The sequence below is a fragment of the Sorex araneus genome, chromosome 5 (genome assembly GCF_027595985.1).
Source record: "Sorex araneus isolate mSorAra2 chromosome 5, mSorAra2.pri, whole genome shotgun sequence".
Classification (NCBI taxonomy): Eukaryota; Metazoa; Chordata; class Mammalia; order Eulipotyphla; family Soricidae; genus Sorex; species Sorex araneus.
The window spans coordinates 109,940,105-109,955,629 of record NC_073306.1 but is presented as its reverse complement, the minus strand read 5'-3'; the positions used below and the strand labels follow the sequence as shown (position 1 = coordinate 109,955,629).

The window sequence follows — 15,525 nt, the reverse complement described above, 5'->3', positions numbered from 1 at the left end:
TACGTCTAAAATATCCAGTTGATTAGAAAAATAAATCTAGTGCATCAGAAAAATTATTCAAAATGAATAACTATAATGAAATAATAGAGTGATCACAATGAAGAGAGACAATGCTTGAAACACGGAGATAGGTTAAAGGGTACTTACATGTGGATAGTTAGCAGTGTCACATCATATGTTAAATGGTGTGGGAGGTTTAAACATTTCAATTTTGTTGTTGGCACCACACCCAGTGGTGCTCAGAGCTTCCTCCTGGCTCTGAGTTCAGGGGTCACTCCTGGCAGGGCTTGGGGGACCACCTGGGGTGATGGCGCTCGAATCTGGGCTGGCTGTGTGCAAGGCAAATGCCTTACCTCCCTTACTATTTCTCCGGTCCAGTTTTAAACATTTTTTAAAATTATCTGAAGGCCATGGGAAACAAGAGAAACTGTTCCATTATTAAACTCATTCATCACCAAAATAAAATACCGTGCGTTCAAACGTTGTGCATCCAAATGTACCCCAAAAAGGGGGGAACAGAGAAACCCTTAGAAGAAAGTGTGAAGCAACACATGTGACAAATATTCAACCACTCCCATAAAAAAGGCTGGAAAATCAGCCAGGGATTGCTGGGAAAGCTCACAGAGTCCAGCTGGGCATGATGTGCTGGATTTAGGCGTTTTCACTCCGTCTGAAACGTGATCACATCTTTCTTAGAAAGGAAGCGCTCCAACATAGGGTGTGATTAAAATTCTTCGGGGTGGTTTTCTCGCTCGTTCATGGAAGGGGCCATGGTGGAGTGTTAGAGGTCACACGGTTGCCAGAGAAAGGCTGTGGCGTGAGGCAGGGATTCTGCCCAGAAGGGAGAGGCCAGGCCAAGAGTGAGAGGCCAAGGTGAGACGAGGGCCTTGCAGCCCCACCAGACCATGGTGCTTAGGATGTCCTGAGGGGGCGTCTTCCTGGCACTGCCTCCGGTCCTCCTGGCAGTGCTTCAGGGACCATTGGTGGTGCCAGGGTCTGAACAGGGGTTGGCCACATGCAAGGCAAGTGCCTCATTGCTGTAGTGTCCCTCTGGCCCCAGAGAGATGGTTGCTAAGCAAAAGATGAGCTCTTCCATTCTACTTTATTTTTCTCTCAAACATCTGGCACGGGCTTTCCCTAGTGTCTCATTGTAAGCAGGATTTCCCTGCAGATTCCAGCAGGCCCTGCTCGGCAGGAAACCACCGGGAGCATCTGACTGAAGGAAAGGGAAGGGCCAGCCCAGGGAATCTTAGCCCCACCCTGTCCACTGTAGCTGTTTGTCCCGGTTGGACAGAGAGAGGGCACGTATCCAGCCACTCAGGCCTGAGCATGTCTTCAGATTAGGAAGAAAAAGCAGATGCCTTGGTGGTTTGAGCCGAGCCAAGCACATCCCTTGCCAGGCATAAGGACAAATGCCGTCAACTTCAGGAGACACATTTCGGAAAGCTGCTGGACGAGAGTCACAAAACCCTACCTCGAGCAGTCCCTTTCATTTCCAAACTGGAGACACAGAAACTGCGCTAGAGCCCGTTGCCTTCCCTCTGGGTGGAGGCGTCCTGGGTCTAGACAAAGCCTGCCGAGATGCTGAACTTACAACCAGTGGGACACCCGAGACACTTGCTTATGACTGAAATATCGAAAAGCCAAGGGAATAAAGCAGCCCTTCACTAGGAGGTTCCCAGGGGCTAGCAGACTTAAACCCAAGTGAAAAGGGTGTATTTTCCTTCTTACGGAGAGTGTAGGGAAAGAGAAGAAAATCGAGTGCTCATAGAGCAACAGAGCCTGTCAGAGGCTGCTGAAACGAAAGGCACCAGCAGGGCTGGGGGAAACAGACCTCACCTGAGGTCTGGGCGGCGCCCTGCTTGGTGAAAGAGTGGGCAGCGTGGGCAGGGGGTGGGCAGGAGAGAGGAAGTTAAGAGAGCAGGAGCTGAGCGGGCTGCCGTGAGAGGTGAGTGGGGGGAGAACTGGAAAGCGCAAGAGAAGGAGGTGAGGATTCTCAGGAGTGGCCAGGAGAGGGGGTGGAGCCAGGGAAAGAGAGGCCAGCTCTGGTCACGTCTCCTGGGCTCCAGTGATTCCTGAGGGGAACCATTTGGTAAAGTGCCAAAAGGTGCAAGAAGTTATTCTTGAGTCCTCGCGACTCCCCCCATCTGTTCTGTTCTGAAGGAGGAAGCCCCCAGGCACTGTGTGGGTGTAAAATTGGGCTCCAGGACCCCTCTGGCTGGCCTCACTACCAGCAAAGGCCCTGCTTGTTGAACACATTACCCCAATTTTTTTTTTGGTCTTGGCCACACTCAGAAGTGCTCAGGGCTTACTCCTGGCTCCGTGCTCAGGGATCATGCCTGGTGAGCTTGGAGTACTCTGTGGGGTGCTGGAGATTGAACCCGGGTCAGCTGCATGCAAGGCAAGTGCCCTACCCACTGTGCTATCTCTCCAGCTCCACCCTCTTTTGGGTAAAAATAGGGAGTCAAGTTCGAGGGGCAATCCAGGAGAGGACCCTGAGTGAGGGGGCTGCCTCTGTCCAGGGGCTTAGCACCAAGTTGCCTTCACAGGAGGCGCTTTTGACCCAAAGAAAAATTTAGTGGGAAGAAGTGACTTTTTGAAAGTCATAGGAAAAATACAAGAATTCATGAAAAGAAGACAACTTGCCTGGCATTACAACAGAAGTGGTAGAAACACTTAAACCATGAACAAACTATATACAGGGGAACGTTTTCTCCTTTCATATAAAAGACCCATGTAGTGTGGATGGGTCTTTCCAGAATCACTGTCTCAAGAAAAAAAGTCATCATCGGGCTTTTTCCATCTTGAGGCTATTCTGGAAAACCGTGTTGGCTCTGGCTGCATCCATACAGCCTGTCAGACAGATAGGCTCTTGGCTGTCCTGAGGCCAGGCAGAAAACTAGGTTCTGACTTGCTTAAAAGGTGTGGGAATCGATTCACTACACCAAAATGTCCTATGAAGCATAACTAAAATAACGCTTAAAAAACACTTTAAAATCCTGAGGTAACGGTGGTGAAATTTAAGACATCTTGCGCCCCGTGTGGATGGGACCACGGGGGGATCAGGTGCTGTGTGGGAGGAAGGAGGATTCTCCTTGAGGTGGAAAGAGGCCCAGTGTCACGAAACATCTTATACCAGAGCCCCAAAGGGGGACGGCCTCAGTCAGCCAGGAACACGAATCTTAAAGCAAGATAGAAAATAAATTAAAAAAAAAAAGATGACTTTTGCTTTCAGAAAAAAAAAGAAAAAGAAACATGAACAGTGGTGGAATTGAGACTTAAAAGTGACCTCCCAGGGGTGAGTCCACACTTGTCCTCAGGTCCCACCCCTGGCCACTGTGTCTCCATTTGTATTTCCCAGCATCCTCTGTGTGAAAAACAGGGGGGCCTGCCCCTAGCCAAATTTCACCAGAAATTTGAATAAATTTGAATAAAGCCCAGTGACAACAGTTCATTGAGGTTTGATCACAAAACCCCATTTGTTTGCTGGTTTGTTTTCCTCCTGGACAGTGAGCGCTGACCACACTGCTCAGTGTCTGAGTCCTGCCCCGCACAGCCCTCCCTCCCCTTCTCGGCACAGTACCTGCCCAGGCCAGAGGGGGCAGAGTGGAGGTCGGGGCGGCCTAGGGGCCGGGCTCCTTCCCCCCAGGCCAGAGGACTTCCCTCCGGCAGGGGGCAGTTGCAGGCCCATATAGTTTGGTGAGGTTTGCGATAAAACACAGTCTTTGGAATGGCGGAGTGCTAGGAAAGAGTCTCTTAGCGGGCGAGCCCAGAGGGCCAAGTCGTTCCTCTCAGGATGTGGCACATCTCTGCCCTCTTTAGCTGCTGCTGGCTCAGAGCGCGGCCTGCTGGCAGGTGAGGGAGGCCCCTGGGCTATCCTGAGGGCTAGGATCCTGCGTGTCAGGGAAGGTCCTCGAGCCTGTTCCCCAGGCCTCCTGTCACGGAGGGAAGCCTGCGTGGCTGCACAGGGGGTGGTGAGCTAACTTGGCTGTGAGGACGCAGTGGTACCCAGTGAGCCGCAGGTCTGACCACCATCAGCCATGACTCCCCCCACATCCCTTTATGTACACCCTTGACCCTAATGCGAGCAGAAGGGTCCCCTGGCATCTGTCTGGAGCAGGCTGCTGTTTCTAAAGTGCTGTCGAGCATCCAAAGTGGGAGAGACGCGGGGTCGTCAGTGTGGCTGGGCTGAGCTTTGCATGCTGGACACTGAGGGTGCGAGCAGGGCTACCCAGGCTGCTCAAGCACATTCCCTTTAAGCCATGACTGGGCACGATGTTGTGTCTTTAAAGCTAGGATGTGTGTCCTGGTGATCCAGCCTCTGCATTCTGGAACATTCTGGAAAGGGAAGAATTCCTCCAAGACGCGCGGGTTGAAGACGCCTCTCTTCCTTTCCTGTGCCTGTCTCCCCTGTGGCTGCAGTGAACTTCGGCCCTGAGGCGAGTGGAGGTGAGACCCAGGGAGCGTTTCAGTGTCTACCTTTTGTGCGGGGGAGGCAGGCAGTGAGTGGGCCTGCCTGGCGTGACGGAGGGAGAAGGGGGTGGCCGGAGATGCCCCATCATCTGTAGTCTTGCTGCGGAAATGGGCTTGATGTGCCAGAACAGCTGCACGATGCCTCTGTCTGCCGTTGGCTCCGTGCGGGCTGGGCCCAGGCTCGGGGTGGCCCCCTGCCCAGCCTTACCCGTGGGCTGCTCCCCTCTGGGTAGCTCTGCCCCTCCCTCTCGCCGCCAAAGGCATTCTGCTTTTCCAGCTTGCTACCTTAGGGCCTTTGAGAGAATTCCCGGAGTAACCAGGTTTCTAGTGCCGACGGCCCTGGAACTGGAAGGAACTCGGTGGAGAAGCAGGCGGAGAGGTTACAGGCCCTTGGCGGTGGCCTCGGGGGGCTGCTGGGCCTGATGGGCACCTGGCAGTGCGGCACCCCTCCGCAGAGAATCTCAAGTCTCTGTGAGCAAGGGGGCCGGAGCAGCAGCATTGAGTCCAACAGAGCCGGAGGGCCGGGCCGGCCGGAGTCAGCACCCCCGAGGGGCTCCAGCCCTGGGAGAAGGGGACTGGCCCCCCTCTCCTGGGAGCACCGTGCAATCACCCCCTCAAGCAGGTCCCCCGGAAGCGCTTGGCTCGGGACCCTCCATCCAGGGTCTCCGAGCATCTCCCACCTTTTGGCCAGTCTCTGGGCTGCTGGCTTCACTTCTTGGCTACTAGCCACGGACTCTGGCCCTTGGGGGAAGCACAGAGAAGGGCGTTGAGAACGACGCTGCGGGCGTCTCCCGGGAAGGGGTCCTATAGATGCGCAGTGTGTGGCCCGTTCGGATCCTCTCTCTCCCCTCCCTCCACTTCCACGGCCCCTGGGTTTGAGAAATGAGCTTGGCTGAGGCTCACGGGAAGGTTCTGTGGCGGGTGAGTTGAGGGGACGAGAGAGGGGACCTGTGCTTGGTGGCACCCAGCTGCCGTTGGTCTGCTGTGCCCTTGCCTGCCCATCACGCCCCCCTCTTCACCCCAGCCATTCTGGTTGCCACAGCCACACCGCTGGGCAGTCAGCTGTGCAGGGACTGTTGGGTGCCAACTACTATGCTTATTCAGCCACCCCGGCCGGGCAGAGCAAGTGCTTGGGACACTGGACCGCTCGCTTGCTCTGTGGGGCCGAGATACACAGGAGCCCCCCTCAGGGGAGCCGGGTCAGGAGAGACAGGATGAGCCAGGTTTGAGGGGCCCTCCCCGCTAAGCCTTCACCCTCGAACACAAACGCGTGCTTCCCCACCCCCACGGAAAGCGGAAGAAGCACGGGGCAGCCTTCTGGCTTGCCCCAAGGAGGGAGGCTCAAGACAGCCCAGCCATCCAGGAATGCGTTGGCAGGACTGAGCTGGGGGCAGGGGTTGTGTGGGGAGGCCGCGACAGCCCCTCGTGAAAGGAACTTGTGTCCCACCAGCGTCACCCTGCAGGTGCTGGTCTCCCGCCCCCACAGGTGAGGGGCACCTGCTCCCAGCAGGCCTGCCCCGTGGCTGGCCTCTCTGCCCTGCTCCTCTCTCCAAGGGCTGCGGCGTTGGAAGGCGTGAATGCCCAGGGCTGGGGGAGGGGCGCAGAGCCCGAGGACAGATGCCAGGCTGCTGACTGGGACCCTCTGTGTGCCTGTGGTTCCCTTTACACTCCACATGAGGAGCCACAGCTAGAGAGAGGCATTCCCATGCCCGCTCCCCAGGACACTCCCCCGAGCCGTGTGTGTGTGTGTGTGTGTGTGTGTGTGTGTGTGTGTGTGTGTGTGTGTGAAGCATGCACATGCCAACACCCAGGTTTGCAGCACCAACACCATGCACGGTACATGCCAAAGGCCCCGAAGTGGGGAGAGCCAAGGATGCGCCACAGTCCTTGACCCCCCTTCCCCCCCGGTCAGCACAGGCAGTGGGAAGGGAGGGCGCCCATGTCAACACCCTTGTTTGACATTTGGGGAAACTGAGGCCTTGGAGACAGCCCAGGAGAGAACTAGAGGCTGAGCTTGTCCCCTGGGAACTCTTCCTCTCACGGGCCACCTGCCCTCCCCACAGCCTCGGCGTCACGTCCTGCCCGGTGAAGGGAGAAGGGTGACCAGTGCCCAGCCTGGGTGCGTCAGAGACGGGGCTTGTGACTCGGCGTGAGAGAGGACACCCCTTCCTGAGCGAGGCCCCGGGAACACAGAGACTCGAGCCGCCCACCCTGTGGGCAATCAGCATCTGAGCCTGGATCAGCCCGTTACCCTGTCGTCCATGAGGACGCTGGTTAGGGGGCCGGTCAAGCGGGGTCAGCTGTTTGCAAGACGCTGGAGGTGAAGTAGCCGCAGTGGCTACTTCTCGGCCCCGATGTCGGGCTGGGTGCCCCGGGCAGGCAGGACTCCACAGAGAGGGCCACCGGGAGGGCCGTGAGCCTTTCTGGCCACCCTCTGGCACTGCCCTTTGCCCCCTGCCCCCTGCAGTGAATCTTCTAGCACCCATTAGCCGGCCTGGGTCTCCTGCTCTGCGGCCAGCCCACCCAGCAGCTCCAGTCTGCCCTTCCCTGTCCCTGTGGGCACTGTATTTGGCACTTTTTGTGCCCACGCCTGCAGGGGGGCCGGGCTGATGGGGGGCGTGGAGGGCAGTGTGGGAACATAGCTCACAGCGCAGGAGGTACGGAGCTATGTGGGGCAGCCGTGCCCGGGCACAGGGATCCAGGTGCAGGGAGCACGGCGCGGGTTGTGGGCGCGATGCTCATGGATTGTCTCGGCGCCTGAGGGACAAACTTCTCTTACTCCTGGAACTCTCTTGTTCTCCCACCTCTGGGCACATTTCCCTTGACCTTGGCTTTTTTTCTTTTTGAGCCACACCCATCAATGCACAGGGGTTACTCCTGGCTCATGCACTCAGGAATTACTCCTGGCAGTGCTCGGGGGACCATAAGGGATGCTGGGAATCGAACCCGGGTTGGCCGCATGTAAGGCAAACACACCTTACCCACTGTGCTATCGCTCCAGCCCCTACCTTGACTTTTTAACTTCTGTCACTGTCACTGTCATCCTGTTACTCATAGATTTGCTCGAGTGGGTACCAGTAATGTCTCCATTATGAGACTTGTTGTTACTGCTTTTGGCATATCGAATACGCCACGGGTAGCTTGCCATGCTCTTCCATGCAGGTGGGATATTTTTGGTAGCTTGCCGAGCTCTCTGAAAGGGATGAAGGAATTGAACCCGGGTCGGCCATGTGCCAGGCAAACGCCCTACCCGCTGTGCTATTGCTCCAGGGGGAACTTTCTCTACCCAGGGTCACTGGGATACTGATAATACCAATGGGGGGCCCTCCCATGAAGGCAGATGGACCGTGGAGGATCAACAAGAAGCGCATTCTCTTGACTGATTATCACTAGGCGACTCAGGCTCCTTCCTCCATCTCTCCATTTTTTCCTTAGCTCTAAATCTGCACCTTCATTTTGCTTTATTGATATCAGAAGCCACATTCATGTAGATCATTTTATGTCTGTAATTAAATTAATTCCTCCTATTTAAAAACAATGGCTTTGGGGCCACACCTGGGGATGCTCAGAGATCACTCCTAGTGGGCTCAGGGAACCCTTTAAGAGCCGGGGATCTCACCCGGGTCAACTGTGTGCAAAGCAAGGCCCTTGCCCACTGTATATATCTCTGGTCCCCAGAACTTAGCTTTTGTTTTGGGGGAGGGGCCCAAAGGCAGTGCTCAGGGCTCACTCCTGGCTCTGTGCTCAGGATCACCCATGAAGGGTTTCGGGGGCCATATGGGCCACTGGGGATGGAACTCGAGTTGGTTGCATTCAAGGCAAGTGCCCTGCCCACAGTACTATTGCTCCGGCCTCAGAGTTTAGCTTTTGGAACAAGGCAGGAAATTAGAAAGGCACTGTCTGATTTCCAAAATGAGTGGGCAGGGAAGGAGAATGCCCGTGAGGACCTCTTGGTGTGGGCAGCAGGGTGTCCCATCTATGTAAGTGCTTGAGTGGGGAGCACCCCCACCATTCGTGGGTCTCTCCTGAACGGGATGTCTCCGCTCTCCAGTGTGTGAGCGAAGGTTTGAGTCTCCTTGGCAGTGCTCTAAAGAAAGGGCATTTAGAGGTAAGCGCAGAGGCCAACAGGATAGAGGGAGGTTTCAGCTACCCAAGCAGTATGTGTGGCACTGCAAGCCACGTTGATCTACTCTGTGAAATGAGTTTCTCAGGGGTCAGAAAGATGGTACAATGGGTAGGGTGCCTGCCTTGCATGTGATCTAACTAGTTTCAATCTCTGGAATCACTTAAGATCCCCTGAGCCTGGCCAGGAGTAAGCCCTGAGCACTGCCGGGTGTGGCCCAATAACTGAAAAAAGAGAAAAAAGTTTCTCGAGACCTTTTCTAAGCAGTGCACAGGAGGTCCTCAAACAATATTGTCTAGTTATTGATGGAAAAGGAGAAATGCCAGCTGCCCGACACCAGTAACATTATCTGAAGACTTGCTTTTCATATATGTTGTCTTGTTTAAGGCAGTATCCAAAAACCTATTTACAGTGTTAAGTGGGACTTACTGTACAATGACTAGAAAGCAGCAAAACTCTCTCTCTCTTTCTCTCTCTTTCTTTACAGGTTTGTGACTTATTTTTTAAAAAGATTTATTTTATGTTTATTTATTTTTTCTTTTAAAATACTGACTTCTGGGGCTGGAGTGATAGCACAGCAGGTAGGGTATATACCTTGCATGCAGTTGACCCGGGTTTGATTCCCAGAATCCCATATGGTCCCCTGAGCACCGCCAGGAGTAATTCCTGAGTGCATGAGCCAGGAGTGACCCTGTGCATCGCAGGGTGTGACCCAAAACAAACAAATAAGCAAACTGACTTCTCAGGGCCAGAGAGATGTGGGTAGGGTGCTTGGCTGACCCAGGTTCAATCCCCGGCAAGAGTGAATCCTTAGTACGGACCAGAAGTAAGATTTGAGCATTGCTGGGTGTGACCCCAAAATGAACAAAAACAAACAAAAATAACAACAACAACAACAACAACAAAAACCCACAGGCAGACTGACTACTCATTAGTTTACACCATTAGAGAATTCAGCTTCACCCCTTGCTATGTGCCTTACCAGCCTCAGAGTTCCAGGTCAGTCCACTGGGACCCCTTTAGTAGAAAACTTTATTTCTTAAGCAACTTCAGATTGTCCAAGTGGCCGAGATCTGTGCTGTCTCTGTCAGATCAGAACAGCCCAAGCAATAAACTTTCCCACAGCTAGTTTTGTGTGGAAGGTCACTTCTTAATGCCGTGGACAGCCATCTGCAGGCAGAGAGGGGGCCAGTGCCTGCAGTCTAACCGAGAAAAAAAAAACCCACCTCCAAGCCTCTGTCCCCCTGAGAACACATGGAATGTCCTGCAAAAACAAACTTTAAGACACTCACTGCAGGAAACATGGGGTCCAAGACACGAGACCCCTCCTCATTGCCAGACCAAATGTGTCCACACGCCACTCTCTGCCTTGGGTCCCCCAGCAGGAAGGAATGGGTGTCATGCAATGATGCGTCAGGAGTATGGATCACTCATTTTCAATTTGTCTTTAATAACCAAAGTCCACAAGTTTAAAGTGTCCATAGTCACGCGTTGCTTGGCCGATCACTGTGGCCCTCTGCGTTTCTGTGAATTCACTTGAGGGGGAAGGCAGCCTGCACCTCGGTGCCGGTGGAGCCCCCTTTTGGCACCAGAACTCAATAATTTATTAAGCGTCCATCCTTAATAAGTGTGCACAAATACCATGCAAACATCTGGCCATGCTCACGAACAAAAAGTGTATTAGGGTCCAGGACTTATGCGTCTTGTAAACAAACAAATAAAAAAACGTTATTTCTGTACAAAGTATGTAAGGCTTTCTTTTTTTCTTTTCGTTTTTTAATAATCTGTAATATGCATCATCCTTCTGGCATTTTCAGAGAGTGAAAACTGTATAAAAATAAATATTCTATGTACACACACACACTCAGGCCAATCCCAGGTTAGAGGCATCACTGCAAAACAAACACAAAACAACAGAGTTAGTGTATGTGATGCTGGTGTGTGTGTGGGGGGGGGGGTGGCCCGAAGGAGCTTATCCCACCTGACTCGGATGGGAACTAAGGAGGGGAACCTACAGGCACCTACGCTCTTGAAGGCAGGGAACCCCTGCCCCCACATTAGGTGTCCCCAGGCTGGGGGACTGGCAGGTCAGGAACTCCCATTCTCAGCCACCAGGGGGCACTTTCTCTCCACGCTGCCTGCCGCGGTGCCTCTGCTGAATCCTGGGTTTTGCCGGGCTTTTGCAGAAGGGACCATTAGCGGGAGACTCTCCTTGCTTCTCCGAGAACACTGAAGCGCTGGACAGTGATGGGGCTGCCCCCCCCCTTCGCCAGGTCCAAACACTGTCCCCCTAAGCATCAGCAGTGACCCTAAAGGCTGTTCCCCAGACCTTCCCTGGTTAATCCAGGTCCAGGGGTCTCTGCAGGAGGAGACATGGATGGAGGGACAGGCTCACCCAACCTGCACGTCCTACTTTTCCTTCCTCTGGCTCTGGGGGTGTTTGTGGGCGCTGGATTTACGGAGAGTGTTTGGTGATGCCTGTTTCTCCACTGCCCCGGGGAGAACCCAGAGTCTCACCCGCCTAAGGTGAGACTCTGACCCAGCCCAGCCTAAGGGTTAGCGTTTTGGTGGGTTTGCTGCTGCTGCCCCAATTCTATGAACGAATGAGATTGTGGGCAATCTACAGAGGGGCCTTTATTCACATAAAGGGGCCAAAATAAGGGGCCTTATTTTGTTGTTTATGGGCCACCCCCGGCCATGCTCGGGGTTACTACTGGCTCTGCACTCAGGACTCACTCCTGGCAAGCTCAGGGGACCATGTGGGATGCCAGGGACCGATCCCGGGTCTGCCGCGTGCAAGGCAAGTGCCTTAATCACGGCGCTATCACTCCAGCCCCTATTCACCTCAATTTAAGCCCAGTCCTGCCATCATCGGGACAGGGGGGATCTGTTATAAGCACAGGGTGGGCTCTCAAGCCCTTGTGGGAGGATGTACTAGCTCCCTGGGGCATGGTGCCCGGGTGAGAGCTGCCACCTTTCCCAGGGGCCAGCCTGGGCTTCGGGGTTAGCAAGCAGCAGGGACCCTTAGGCTCAGCGAGGTTGCCCTGTGCTGGGGAGCCCGGCTGGGCAGGCTGACCTCAGCGCTGCCACAACAGGTGTCATGAAGGAACCTCCCCGCTATGAGGCCCTGTGGGAGCAGGGCACCCCGACTGCTGGGTTTAGGGAACAGCAGAGCACTGGCCCCACCCCGGGAAGGTCCCAAAGCCACGTGAGAGCACAGGCCTCGTGCAGTTGGACGAACGTCATCAGACGTGGGCTTAGAGGAGCCCTGAAGCACAGCTCATGGGGACGGACTGCAAGTGGTCCACGGCGAGTGTGAATCCCTGGGTTTAACCCCGGCCTGGCACAACAGGACTAAAACCTGTGGGGCAAGGGTCTGTCTCCACGGACCACGCGGCGTCTCTGTGTGGCCGCATGAAACCACACGGGTGGGGCGGGCGCTGGCACCTCCCTCCACAGAGGGGAGAGCGTGCCCAAGGAGGGCAGGCCGGCGCCGGGCTTACCTTGTTCCAGCAGCCCTGGACGGGTAAGCCGTCTTCGCCCTGTGGGAGCAAGGGAGGTGGCGGGATCAGAATCTCCGTGAAGGCCTCCCAGGCAGGCGCATGCAGGTGGGCATGACTCACAGGCCGCCCTCTCCCCAGCCCACCTTGTCCATCTCTCCTTCTTTTCTTTTGGGGGGTTTGGGCCACACGCGGCAGTGCACAGGGCTGAATCCTGGCTCCGCGCTCAGGGATTACTCCTGATGGGGCTCAGAGGACCAGATGCCGTGCCGGGGATTGAACCCGGGTCAGCCTCGAGCAAGGTCGGTGCCGACCTGCCCTGCTGCCGCTCGAGTCCCTGTTGTCTATTTCTCTGTCTCCCAATGGTCTCCCTGCTGAATGCTTACAGGTGCTTACAGGTGCCTCAGTTTTCTCCTCTGTCAAACCCAGGTCATGAGGGGGCTCCCCGCTGAGCTCCCCACTTCTCTTCTCTCTCCCTCTGCATTGAGGAGGAAATCTCCCCAGTACCCAGCCATTCGAGGGGGGCAGGACACTCGCAGGGGATGGTGGTTCCCGGGCACGGTGACGGGACCTGGTGCCTGCAGCAAGACAACAGGACTTCGGTCCCAGCTGCGGGGTCCACCGGGTTCGGGGACAGATGGACAAATAGGGCGGGGGTCAGCAGTGTGCCCCAGCTCCTCTGTGTGGGAGACACTCCCAGAGCCTTGACACATGCTGAGTTTTCTCAGCCCCTGGTGCCCTCAGCTAGGAATCTCTGAAAGACAGGTGGGGATGGGGTCACCAGTCTGGCTCATCTTCTTTTTGTCTTTGGTCACACCCAGCAATGCTCAGGGCTTGCTCCTGGCTTTGTGCTCAGAAATTACTTCTGGCGGTGCTTGGGGACCATGTGGGATGTCGGGCATCGAACCCATATTGGCCACGCCCAGGACAAATGTCCGCCCACTGTGCTATGGCTCTGGGCAGCCTCGGTGTTCGTAGAGGCAGACACTAGAATTCCAGGCTCCCCCAGGGAAAGAGAGGTGGGAAGACTGTTCCCAGGGGTGGAGCCAGGGCTGAGCCCTGAGGTATCTCTCCTGGCCTAGCCCCAAAGTTTGACTAAACTAAAGCTTCACTACAACTCAGAGCAATAGTGCCCAGCGTCCTGCAGCCACGCTCTGGCAGGATGGCAGGAGGCGGGGCAACACTGTGAGACAGGAGCAAAGCGGCCCCCCGCAGGGAAGCCCACAGACCAGGGCATGCTGGGGCGGTGCTGGAGAGAATGCCCGTGGCGTGAGGGTCGGCTCAGATGGGCCTGTTCTTCCCTGGGCGGGAGGCCATGCACCAGGGCGACCCCCGGCCCCTTTGGGACTCCTCCCCAACTCCAGAAGCCAGAGGCGTGTCTGGGGATCACAGCGGCATGCCCACTGGTACGGGAAGGGTGGCAGGGAAGTGGGGGGGGGGGAGCGGTGGGCACAGTGGAAGGAGCAGGCAGGGCTGCGCTTGACAGCCGAGGTGCTGAGACTGGGGCCTGGGGCCGGGCTGATGGTTAATTGGGGGCTAGGAAGTTCCAGGGTGTATGCAGGCAGCATGCTGGGGTGCAGGCCAGGCCAGGAGGGGTGCAGGGCTGGAGTACAGGGTGGGAGTGGGGGGGCAGCTGTATGCTCCTCAGCCGGCTCGGTCTGGGCATGCCCTAGACCTCAAAGAATGGGGGCCCTCTGGCCCCCTCCTGCCTGCTCATGGCCTTATAAGTTTCCTTCTATCTCTCCTGTTCTAAGGTCACGAGTGGGCACGACCTGGGGGACACGAGGGGCAGGACATTCTATTAGGGCATGAATGTGGGTCCATGAGCTCCGAACTCCTGGGGAGATTTTTTTCTTTTCTTTTTCTTTTTGGGTCACACCCGGAGATGCTCAGGGGTTACTCCTGGCTCTGCACTTAGGAATTACTCCTGGCGGTGCTCAGGGGACCATATGGGATGCTGGTACTCGAACCCGGGTCGGCCGCGTGCAAGGCAAACGCCCTACTCGCTTTGCTCTCACTCTAGCCCCACTCCTGGGGAAATTGAAGGGTCCTCACCAGCTCCCCTGCCGTGGCGGGGCGTCCTCTCTGTGGGGAGGACAGTGGGTGGAGAGGCCAGAGGCTGTGCCGTGGCCACCTGGGCTCGTGTATGCAGGGACACTCAGGGCCATGTCCCCTGTGCCTGTCCCCTCCACTCCCTGTGGCCTCTCCCCAAGCCCTCCCTCTCACCCTCCCCAGACTCCTTGAGACCCCCCGGGGGTGAACCAGCTCCAGCCCGGCCCTGAATGGGGGGGGGGGTTGTGATGGATTTTGGGAATGAGGCCAAAGGGTGAAGTTTTTGGGGTCTCAGTTGCAGACCTGAGCCTGTCCCTAAGTTTGGGCTGTGTCACCCGCCACTACCCCAGGCCCGGCCTGGAAGGAAGATGGGAAGCCCCTGTTTCAGGTCATCCTGGAGCCCCTCGTTACCCCACCTAAAGTCCTCTGCCAAATCGAGCTGGGTGCTGAGGGCGGAGTGGGGAGGCTGACCCTGGCACCTCGCTGAAGCGTGTCAAGTGCCCAGTGTTCGTGCCACCAGCTGCCATGGGTGGGACAGGGGGAGTCGCAGTTCTAAGAACCTATCCAGGGGCTTCCCTGGTGCCCCCCGCACCTGGTTTGTCCATTTCCAGAGGAGCAGTCGAGGGGCCAGCACTGGATGTGGGGTGGGGTGCAGGCTTTGGGCTTTGGTGGGGAGCCAAAGGACTTCCTGGCACCCACAGCATGCAAGAGGGGTGTGGCAGGGGTCCCTGAGAAGGGCCAGAGCGGGCACTCTGGAGTGAAGCAGGGCGGGGGCAGAGGCGGTGGCTGGAGTAGGAGCAGGGAGGGGCCCCAGGCACAAACCACACATGGGAAGCCGAGTCAGTCGGCCGTGCAGGCGGGGCGGGGGGAGGTGCCATACCAATGGGCACGGGGCATCCAGTCCGTCCAGCCCAGGTAGCCCTGGCTCCCCTTTCTCGCCTTTAAAACCTCGGTGTCCCTGTTCACAAAACCAACCGTGATGATTACTGAGGCCAAGGCTGGCCACTCCGGCGGGGGAGTGGAGAGGCGCAGCCCCACCCGGCCATGATGCAGGACTCCGAGGGCGCTCGGGGGTGGGGGCAATGCCCGCTGCTTCCCGTGCTCCCAGCTCCAGGTTCTCCAGGGCTGGGGAGGACGCACGGAGTCCCTCTTGGAGGAGGTGTCATGAACCCCGAGTGTCACACCCTCCAGGCCTGGCCCCTGGGCCCTCTGCCCCGGGAAGGCTCCCCGACGCCCAGGGGTGCAGCCCCGTAGGTTCGTCCTGGAGGCGGGCAGCAGGCGGAAGTGGCCAACCGACAGGCGGCCTTTCCGCGCTGCTGTGAAGCCGGGCACCCTCAGGACGCGCTGACCCCCGGGGTCCTGCATCTTGACCGAGTG

General features: G+C 56.6%; 1 protein-coding gene across 4 annotated transcripts in view; it reads right to left on the bottom strand.

Annotated features, from left to right (window-relative positions):
• Window positions 1-10,353: 10,353 nt before the first annotated feature.
• Window positions 10,354-15,525, bottom strand: part of LOC129404887 (collagen alpha-1(XIII) chain) — a 65,942-nt gene continuing 60,770 nt past the window's right edge. For all 4 annotated transcript variants that reach the window (XM_055138845.1, XM_055138846.1, XM_055138847.1 and 1 more), the window contains 2 exons: window positions 12,100-12,138; window positions 10,354-10,488 (listed from right to left, as the gene is read on the bottom strand). In XM_055138845.1, coding sequence (XP_054994820.1) covers window positions 10,486-10,488; window positions 12,100-12,138 — 42 coding nt within the window. In that variant the 3' untranslated portion in view covers window positions 10,354-10,485. The remainder of the gene's footprint in view (window positions 10,489-12,099; window positions 12,139-15,525) is intronic.